This window comes from Oncorhynchus clarkii, chromosome 7, assembly GCF_045791955.1.
Source record: "Oncorhynchus clarkii lewisi isolate Uvic-CL-2024 chromosome 7, UVic_Ocla_1.0, whole genome shotgun sequence".
NCBI lineage: Eukaryota > Metazoa > Chordata > Actinopteri > Salmoniformes > Salmonidae > Oncorhynchus > Oncorhynchus clarkii.
The window spans coordinates 76,948,706-76,959,740 of record NC_092153.1 but is presented as its reverse complement, the minus strand read 5'-3'; the positions used below and the strand labels follow the sequence as shown (position 1 = coordinate 76,959,740).

The following is an 11,035-nucleotide window of genomic DNA, read 5'->3' as shown; positions in this document are numbered from 1 at the left end:
ATTATGGGGCTAATGCACATGGTTAGACGCACAAGGGGAACATTGTCATTCATGGTAAAGGGAACATTGTTATTCATGGTAAAAAAAAAGTATGGCTATCTATTCTATCTATTTACCTATATCACACCGGCTTTAGGACCCAGATGCACAACCGTTTCCAGACACTGGTTGATGTGATAGCTTATTCTCATCATTCAATATCTCATATCAACGAACAAAACGCCGCAGTTTCCAAAGACAAGAGAGAGGGAAACTTGTTGCGGATAGAGATCTAGTCAATGATACCGAGGACAATCACTTGGGTCGGTGTACAGCCTTCTCAACAGCTGTCAGGAGCTTCGATCTGCGTCTCCATCTGCATCCTCGGTGAATTCCTCCACGGGTACGCCGCCAAGGCAGGAGACTCGCCGCTTGTTTCACGGTTGTGAGGTACCACCGGAGACACCATGAGCCAGAGGTTTACCGTGACCGCCTTTTCCAAGAGCGACAGCGGCCGTAACGTGTCAGACATCCAGGGCGAGGTGAACCAACTGTTCGAGGGAGATGAACCCACTCCGAGCTCTTCAAACAAAGAGGTGTCTTTCAATACGGTCGTGCAAGGTAGGATGCGCGCTTCTACTGTATAGTAGTATCCTATGCTGGGCATCATGTTAACGCCTGGATGGTTGCTGGGTGCCACCATAGTGTCTGTGAACAGATGTGTGTGACATGAATTTTAAATGACCGCAGGTCAACAATTTTCCATTTGCCAAACAGCCTAATAGAAATAATTGCTATCTAGCCACAGGTGCAGTGCGCAAAATGTCAATCGAAATGCCATTTTCTAGATGTTTTATGTTTTTTTGATTTTAAGTTAATTTAAATGACGGACATGACAGACAGAACATATATATATATATTTTTTTTTTTTATATAAAGAAGTGGCTTTATAACTAGCAAATAACCAATCCAATCACATCAATCACTTACACGCTATTATTATGGAACATTGTTTGTTGCACATTAGTGATTAGTTGGAATATTGTGCTTTTGTCTAGGAGCTATGGTGTCATTGCATGTTGAGTCACAGCAGCTAACCCTTGCAGCAAGACAAGCATACACTACTGTCTGAGACTCCATGAGTGTGCATTAATCTTACTGAGACTGTCTGGATGCCGGACAGGTGTATGGCAATACAATACATCTCATTACCATACAAACCCCTCCCCCTAAAGCTTGAAACGAATAACCCCTTAGTTTCTAAAGATCTGTTTATGGTATTACATTTAGCCACATTGTTCCTTAATCATTCTAGCAGTTCGCTCTTACTGCATGTAGGCAATATTCTATAGACTGAGAAGAAATGCAATACATCATGTTCAGTTCATAATAAAAGCATTCAGAACAGGTCAATAGTGGTCATACAGTGTTTATCATAGGGGCTTGTTCAGTGTAAACATTTAGCATACAGATGACAGTTCTGCTAATTCTATTTTCATTGCTCATTTATCACTTCCCGAGCGTGAATTCAATCAAACCACCTGTGTGTGTGTGTGTGTGTGTGTGTGTGTGTGTGTGTGTGTGTGTGTGTGTGTGTGTGTGTGTGTGTGTGTGTGTGTGTGTGTGTGTGTGTGTGTGGTATATACCTTTTCCCTGAAGTCAATTCATTTTAGAAAGGTTTTTGGTACTCTACGTGAGTGGTTCCCAAACTCTGGGGCGTGCCTGAGGGGTTGGCTGGAGGGCGGGGCAGTCCCCCCTCTCCCAATATTTGTGTCTATGTATGTATGTATGTATGTATGTATGTATGTGTGTGTGTGTGTGTGTATGTTTGTGTGTGTCCCAGTCAAAGGTTTGGACACACCTACTCATTCCAGGGTTTTTTCTTTATTTTGACTATTTTCTACATTGTAGAATAATAGTGAAGACATCAAAACTATGAAATAACACATATGGAATAATGTAGTAACCAAAAAAGTGTTAAAAAAATCTAAATATATTTTATTTGAGACTCTTCAAAGTAGCCACCCTTTATCTTGATGACAGTTTTGCACACTCTTGGCATTCTCTCAACCAGCTTCATGAGGAATGCTTTTCCAACTATCTTGAAGGAGTTCCTACATATGCTGAGCACTTGTTGGCTGCTTTTCCTTCACTCTGCGGTCAATCTCATCCCAAACCCTCTCAATTGGGTTGAGGTCGGGTGATTGTGGCCTTCTGATGCAGCACCATCACTCTCCTTCTTGGTCCTTACACAGCCTGGAGGTGTGTTTTGGGTCATTGTCCTGTTGAAAAACAAATGATAGTCCCACTAAGCGCAAACCCATGAGATGGCGTATCGCTGCAGAATGCTGGTTAGGTGTGCCTTGAATTGTAAGTAAATCACAGTGTCACCAGCAAAGCACTCCCACACCATCACACCTCCTCCTCCATGCTTCACGGTGGGAACCACACATGCGTAGATCATCCGTTCACCAACTCTGTGTCTCCCAATAACACAGTGGTTGGAACCAAAAATCTCAAATGTGTGCTCATCAGACCAAACGACAGAGTTCCACCGGTCTAATGTCCATTGCTTGTGTTTCTTGGCCCAAGCAAGTCTCTTATTCTTATTGGTGTCCTTTAGTGGTGGTTTCTTTAAAGCAATTTCATTCACACAGTCTCCTCTGAACAGTTGATGTTGATATGTGTCTCTTACTTGTGAAGCATTTATTTGGGCTGCAATCTGAGGTGCAGGTAACTCTAATGAACTTATCCTCTGCAGCAGAGGTAACTCTGAGACAGTTTCATCATAGCACTTGGTGGTTTTTGCGACTGCACTTGAAGATACTTTCAAAGTTCTTGAAATGTTCCGTATTTACTTACTGGCCTTCATGTCTTAAAGTAATGATGGACTGTCATTTATTTTTTCCTTATTTGAGCTGTTCTTGCCATAATATAGAAGAATCTCAAATTAATTTTGATTTGATTAACACTTTTTTTTGTTTGCTACATGATGCCATATGTGTTATTTCATTGTTTTAATGTCTTCACTATTATTCTACGATGTAGAAAATAGTAAAAATAAAGAAAATCCTTGAATGACTGGTACTGTATATACAAAAGTATGTGGACACCCCTTCAAATTAGTGGATTTGGCTATTTCAGCCACACCCGTTGCTGACAGGTGTATACAATCGTACACACAGCCATGCAATCTCCAGAGACAATCATTGGCAGTAGAATGGCCTTACTGAAGAGCCTAGTGACTTTCAACATGGCACCATACTAGGATGCCACCTTTCCAACAATTCAGTTCGTCAAATTTCTGCCCTGCTTGAGTTGCCCTGGCAACTGTAGGTGCCGTTATTGTGAAGTGGAAACGTCTAGGAGCAGCAACGGCTAAGCTGTGAAGTGGCAGGCCACAGAAGCTCACAGAACTGGACCGTCAAGTGCTGAAGCATGTAGCGCGTAAAAATCATCTGTCCTTGGTTGCAAAACTCACTACTGTGTTCCAAACTTCCTCTGGAAGCAACATCAGCACAAGAGCTGTTCCCCGGGAGCTTCCTGAAATTGGTTTCCATAGCCGAGCAGCCGCACACAAGCCTAAGATCACCATGCGCAATGCCAAGCATCGGCTGGTTTGGTATAAAGCTCGCCACCATTGGACTCACGCTTCACCATCTGGTAGTCCGACGGACAAATGGCAAAATGTATAGAATTGCAGGAAATAAGCTTTACAGACTAACAAATGTGTTACAAGTTGACTTCCCAAGCCATTGTAAAGTCTTAATACCACACTAATGATAGCTAATTATCTAGGTTTCAGGAGGACTGGTGAAGGACTAAAATCGGTGCAGCAGTTATTGTACCATTGTGCAAAATCCAATGGACCCAATTTAATTTTGAAAACAACTAAATGGGAGCATGATTCAATCAAACCAGTTTATGCAGTAGGCAGGTAGACCTATCTGTTTTATTTGTCTACTGAGTGCATACAGGGGTTTCTTCTTAAAACTGGAATCATAAATCTGTGAGGAGAAAGTCTACCTAACACATGTAGAGAAGGGGTTCCCAAACTTTTTCACTCAGGCCCCCCTTCCAGCTTTGGGGAACATCTCACGGCCACCCATGTCTATTTCTATGGGCACAAGCACTGTTCATGACACAAACTGTTCACACCCCTCTTGTTGGTGAAGAGAAAATTGTCCAGGATTAAAGCTTAAGGGTGGCAGGTAGTCTAGCGATTAAGCACATTGGGCCTTTAACCGAAAGGTCATTGGTTCAAATCCCTGAGCCGACTTGGTGAAAAACCTGTCAATGAGCAAGGCACTTAACCCTAGTCGCTCTGCATAAGAGTGTCTGCAAAATGACTGAAAAGTACATAGTAGTCCCAATGAATCAAACACATTAGCCTATTTTCTGACTCTCAAAGTCTCATATATTTTGTTTAATCTTCAAATGCACATTTTAAAGCTGTGGCGTAATAACATTGGCAGCGTCAGAGGGGTTGGGTTAAATGCGGAAGACACATTTCAGTTGAAATGCATTCAGCTGTACAACTGACTAGGTATCCCCCCTTTCATTCAGCTGTACAACTGACCAGGTATCCCCCCTTTCCATTTGAAATTTGATTAAATCCATCCCCTTGTTTTCCTATTACACCAACTAAAGCCTCCTGTCCTTTGCGTTGGCACACTGACCTGCTCCAAGCTGTCAGCCGCTTAAAGATATTGGAGGAGTGGGAACACTACGGTTATATATGGGACAGCTACTTCTGACAGGTTGCCACAGTTAAAGTCTGGAGATGTGAGTAATGAAAGTCATCCATTACCTATTCCACTATGTCACCGGTACCACCAAGGGCCAATACTTATATCCCCTACTTTGTGAAATTAGTATGGAAAATGCCTCTCAGCACTTCTCAGTTCTCACTTTGCAAAATAAATACTGTTGCGTGTATCAATCACTCTCTTGGCCAGAGCCTGCATTACAAGTAGGAACAAATCTTGCCATCTCCTCGTTTTCCTCTGGAAAGGAGAAACTTCTTCACAGAGGGACTCCCTTAGTCGCCAGGAGACACAGCAGTTGCACAGCCTTGTGGAGGCTCTTGTCTCTGGATCAACGATAACAGTTTCCATGGCTACCGCACCTTTTTCATTCTCACAGTACATTACAAATGGCTTTGCAGTGAGTGAGGAAAAAACAAGTGCTATATGCTGTATAGAAACAAGCTTTCTTTCATATTACATTGATCTGGTGATTATTTGAATGTCTTTCAACGTTTCCGTAAGAATATTACCTCCCCGAGCTCCAGGGGCCACTCAGACTGCTCCAGGGGCCACTCAGACTGCTCCAGGGGCCACTCAGACTGCTCCAGGGGCCACTCAGGCTGCTCCAGGGGCCACTCAGACTGCTCCAGGGGCCACTCAGACTGCTCCAGGGGCCACTCAGACTGCTCCAGGGGCCACTCAGACTGCTCCAGGGGCCACTCAGGCTGCTCCAGGGGCCACTCAGACTGCTCCAGGGGCCACTCAGACTGCTCCAGGGGCTGTTCCACTCAGACTGCTCCAGGGGCTGTTCCACTCAGACTGCTCCAGGGGCCACTCAGACTGCTCCAGGGGCCACTCAGACTGCTCCAGGGGCTGTTCCACTCAGACTGCTCCAGGGGCCACTCAGACTGCTCCAGGGGCTGTTCCACTCAGACTTCCTGGATGTCCAACCTCAGATCAATAGTATTACTTTGCTTAGGAATGAATCATTTACACTGTTGGATACAGGTAAAGAGAACCAGGGTTTTTGTGTGAACAAAGACACCTCGTCGTTCCAGCTAAATGAATGGATGCGAATAACAGCAAATATGTTGAATGTAGAAAAGTACACATTTGTCTAGATGAGAAAATGGATAAATAACATTCGTCAAGTGGAGGTGTCTCAATAGGTCTCAGCCTTTTGCATCATTTAAATGGTTTGATTGCAAGTTTTAATTGGTTGACTGTGTCTGTTGACTGAAACGTTAGTTTGAAGTTCTGTGTAAAACATAAAGCAATTGTACACGGGAGAGAGTGGGTTTTAACTTTTTAAGCACAGCTGTGCTGCGGTCGTAGGTACGAGGCGAAGCTCTTGTTGCTAATGTTGCTGTGTGTGTGTGTGTGTGGGTGGGTGTATGCATGCTAGTGTACAAATAAACATTTTCCACCATACAGTTGTGGATCCCAAATGGCCAGGTGTGTGATTCTGCGAAAGTCATTGACACAGTGTTAGCTCAGTGCTGTTATGACATCCAGGCACAGTGAAGACCTTCAGTTTTATGACTTAGTGGTGCTATATATATATATATATATATATAGCATATATATATTCCCTCCCTGTGATCCTGTTTCTATCGATCCAAAGTGTGTGTGTGTGTGAGAAAGACAGCTCACACCATGTGATTTGATTCTCCGCAGGTGGAGCTCCATTGTCCTTGACCTTGCAGAGTTGCGGATCTTTCCATTGGAGTAGGTAGGGGTGTGTATCGCCTTGCAGTCAACCTTACGTTGGACCGCAAGGACATTTGTGAACTTGTGGAGCTGTTCATCTTGATGACGTTATTTTTGACATAGCCCTGGAACACAACAGAATCGACAGCGTATTCACTGTCGTGATACGCTCCATTCTACAACCCAGAGAGAAATCCTAGTGCAGTATTCTGTTGCAATATGCTATAGTCAATCACCTCTAGGATGACCTTGTCTGATTTGTAACATCCTCACCCATGTGGTCTAATTGACCCAAAATGACGTTGAATCTTTGTTAATATCTTCGTATTACCAGTGCCTTTTGGGAAGTATTCAGACCCCTTTTACTTTGTCCACATTTTGTTACGTTACAGCCTTACTCTAAAATGTATTAAATAAAACATTTCCTCAGCAATCTACACACAATACCCCATAATGACAAAGTGAAAACAGTTTTTTATTTTTTATGTTTTGCAAATTTATGTACAGTGTGTGTGTGTGTATGTGTATATATATTAAAATACCTTATTTAGATAAGTATTCAGACTCTTTGCTATGAGACTCGAAATGGAGCTCAGGTGCATCCTGTTTCTATTGATCATCCTTGAGATGTTTATACAACTTGACTGGAGTCTACCTGAGGTAAATTAAATTGATTGGACATGATTTGGAAAGGCACACACCTGTCTATATAAGGGCCCACAGTTGACAGTGCATGTCAGAGCAAAAACCAAGCTATGAGGTCGAAGATATTGTCCGTAGAGCTCAGAGACAGGATTGTGTCGAGGCACAAATCTGGGTAAGGGTACCAAAACATTTCTGCAGCATTGAAGGTCCCCAAGAACACAGTGGCCACCATCATTCTTAAATGGAATAGGTTTGGAACCACCAGAAGCCAATCCTCAGTAAAAGCCACATGACAGCCCGCTTGGAGTCGGCCAAAAGGCACCTAAAGACTCTCAGACCATGAGAAACATGATTCTCTGGTCTGATGAAACCAATATTGAACTCTTTGGCCTGAATGCCAAGTCTCACATCTGGAGGAAACCTGGCACCATCCCTAAGGTGAAACGTGGTAGTGCAGCATGATGCTGTGGGGATGATTTTTCAGCGGCTGGGACTGGGAGACTAGTCAGGATCAGAGCAAAGTACAGAGAGATCCTTGATGAAAACCTGCTCCAGAGTGCTCAGGACCTCAGACTGGGGCAAAGGTTCACCTTCCAACAAGTCAACGACCCTAAGCACACAGCCAAGACAAAACAGGAGTGGCTTCGGGACAAGTCTCTGAATGTCCTTGAGTGGCCCAGCCAGAGCACGGACTTGAACCCGATCGAACATCTCTGGAGAGAGCTGAAAATAGCTGTGCAGCAACGCTCCCCATCCAACCTGGGAGAGCTTATGAGGATCTGCAGAGAAGAATAGGAGCAAACATTTCTCAAAAACTGTTTTTGTTTTGTCATTATGGCGTATTTTATGTGGAATGATGAGGGGGAAAAAAACAATTGAATCAATTTTAGAATAAGGGAGTAACGTAACAAAAATGATGTGTGGAAATGTGAAGGGGTCTGAATACTTTCGAATGCACCGTATACGGAGGAGACCAAAGTTGATCCGTTAACTTGTACTGTATGAGCAGATGCAGAGCTGTTTGGGGGTTTTGACTGTTCCCTTTTTTTTAACTCAATGCATAATTAATCCCTCACCTTGGCCCTGGTGTGTGTGTGTGTGTGTGTGTGTGTGTGTGTGTGTGTGTGTGTGTGTGTGTGTGTGTGTGTGTGTGTGTGTGTGTGTGTGTGTGTGTGTGTGTGTGTGTGTGTGCAAATGTGCGTGCGTACAATTAGCACACTTTAGCCAGTAGACCTCAGACTAGCGTGGGAGGTGGCAGGTTAGTGACATGTTATGGATCCCACCCAGTAATAAAAGCCACTGTTCCATTGCATTAGACTCAACTCTTTGGTCTCGAACAATGCCTTGACCACAGGGTTTTTCCTGCATAGGAAATTCTTGGGCCATACAGTAGAAAATAACAAACAAACAAAATAACTACACAATTATTTTGGGGCAGAAAGTTTGTAGAGAAGATAATGCACCAAAATAAAATCTGGACAGTCAGGTTTTGAGAAGAAGAAAAAATCCCAAAATTGAGCAATTCAGGGTTCTTTTGGGCTGAGGTACCAGGCATTATACCCAATTTGCAGTGGGTCCCCCCCGGACCTTGGTGAAGGCGGAATTCAGCCCTGCAGCCCACTGCCACGACCACTTCCACTCCAACCATCTAAGACATTTTTTTGATCCAGAAAAAAACAACACCACTGTGTCATGGGGGTCAGGGGTCACCCTGATACGTCAGTGTACATCACAAAGGACACGGAGCCTGCACAAAGTGACAGATAGGCAAGGTGCTCAGAAATGTGTGTCTGTATAAGGTTACTCTAAATGACTAGTATATCTTTGAGTCTTTTCTGTACACTGTATTTTCTCTTTTTATGAACGTGTGTGTGTGTGTGTGTGTGTGTGTGTGTGTGTGTGTGTGTGTGTGTGTGTGTGTGTGTGTGTGTGTGTGTGTGTGTGTGTGTGTGTGTGTGTGTGTGTGTACCATTCTGCCCTGCCTGTCCATTGTGACCTGTCATCTGTGTTTTTGTTTGTCCTGGACTGTCCCTCCCATTGTGGGACAGACTGGTGCTGATTAGACTGGACTGTTGTTCCATTGTGGAACAGACTGGTGCTGATTAGACTGGACTGTTTGTTCCATTGTGGAACAGACTGGTGCTGATTAGACTGGACTGTTGTTCCATTGTGGAACAGACTGGTGCTGATTAGACTGGACTGTTGTTCCATTGTGGAACAGACTGGTGCTGATTAGACTGGACTGTTGTTCCATTGTGGAACAGACTGGTGCTGATTAGACTGGACTGTTGTTCCATTGTGGAACAGACTGGTGCTCATTAGACTGGACTGTCTCTCCCGTTGTGGAACAGACTGGTGCTGATTAGACTGGACTGTTGTTCCATTGTGGAACAGACTGGTGCTGATTAGACTGGACTGAATAATACACTTCCTGTGTGGTTGTAAACGCTGATATCCTTCTAACGGCCGTGCTCAGCCCTCTATCGCTCAGTGACAACAGTAATAATGTTCAGTCTCTCAGTCGCATTGATTTGCACCTGTGAATGCATTAGTAAGTCAATGTTGAGGTAAGCTTAGCAGTGACTTGGGCCTAAAGGACCGTTGTCTCTGGAGTGCAATATTCTAAAATGTTTTCCCCTCCATTTATTATCTGTCAGAACGTTGCCTCCATAAAAACTGAATAGGAATTGTATGCTAATCAGAAGCCTTAATAATGACTGAGTGGCTGTAAATCACATTTCTTCGGCTAACCATTGTTATCTACCAGGTTATGTCGTTTATCTGCGGCTTTCCAGTGATTTCATCTCAACACATTGGCAATGATATGACACGGCTACAATACAGAGGGTACAAAATATACTTATTCAGATCAATGTAATATTAGATTGATTCAAATTTGATAAACAATGCATTCGGAAACTATTCAGACCCCTCCACTTTTTATACATTTTGTTGTGTTACAGCCTTATTCTAAAATGTATTTTTTTAAAGTACCTCAATCTACACAAGATACCCCATAATAACAAAGCAAAAACTGGTTTTTAGACATTTTTGCAAATTATTATGATTTTTTTTAAATACAGAAATATCACATTTATATAGGTATTCAGACCCTTTACTTAGTACTTTGTTGAAGCACCTTTGGCAGCGATTACAGCCTCGAGTCTTCTTGGGTATGACGCCACAAGCTTGGAACACCTGTATTTGTATTTGGGAGTTTCTCCCATTGTTCTCTGCAGATCCTCTCAAGCTCTGTCATTGGGGTGACAAGATAGCCTAGTTGGAGCGTTGGACTAGTAACCGAAAGGTTGCAAGTTCAAGTCCCTGAGCTGACAAGGTACAAATCTGTTGTTCTGCCCCTGAACAGGCAGTTAACCCACTGTGGCCCACTAGGCCGTCATTGAAAATAAGAATTTGTTCTTAACTGATTTGCCTAGTTAAATAAAGGTAAAAAAAATGTTGGAATGGGAGCGTCGCTGCACCACTATCTTCAGGTCTCTCCAGAGATGTTTGATCGGGTTAAAATCCGGGCTCTGGCTGGGCCACTCAACATTAATAGACTTGCCCCGAAGCCACTCCTGCTTTGTCTTGGCTGAGGGTCGTTGTTTGCCCCAATCAAATTGTATTTGTCAAATTTTACAGTAGCTATTACAGTGAAATAATACCACACTACTGTTTGAGGAGAGTGCACAATTATACACTTAAATGTTTGAATAAACCAATTAGGCACATTTTGAAAGTATTGATACATTTTGAACAAATATGCATTGCACACACATTTTGCCTCCATCTAGTGGCCAAATTCTAAATTGTGCCTGGGCTGGAATAATACATTATTGCCTTTCTCTTGCATTTCAAATATGATGGTACAAAAAGAATGCATGTTTTTTTCTTCGTATTATCTTTTACAAGATTTAATATGTTATATTCTCCTACATTAATTTCACATTTCC

General features: G+C 43.0%; 1 protein-coding gene across 1 annotated transcript in view; it reads left to right on the top strand.

Annotated features, from left to right (window-relative positions):
• Nucleotides 1-224: 224 nt before the first annotated feature.
• LOC139413865 (solute carrier family 12 member 5a) overlaps nt 225-11,035 on the top strand; it is a 258,850-nt gene continuing 248,039 nt past the window's right edge. The window contains exon 1 of the mRNA XM_071161693.1: nt 225-600. Coding sequence (XP_071017794.1) covers nt 447-600 — 154 coding nt within the window. The 5' untranslated portion in view covers nt 225-446. The remainder of the gene's footprint in view (nt 601-11,035) is intronic.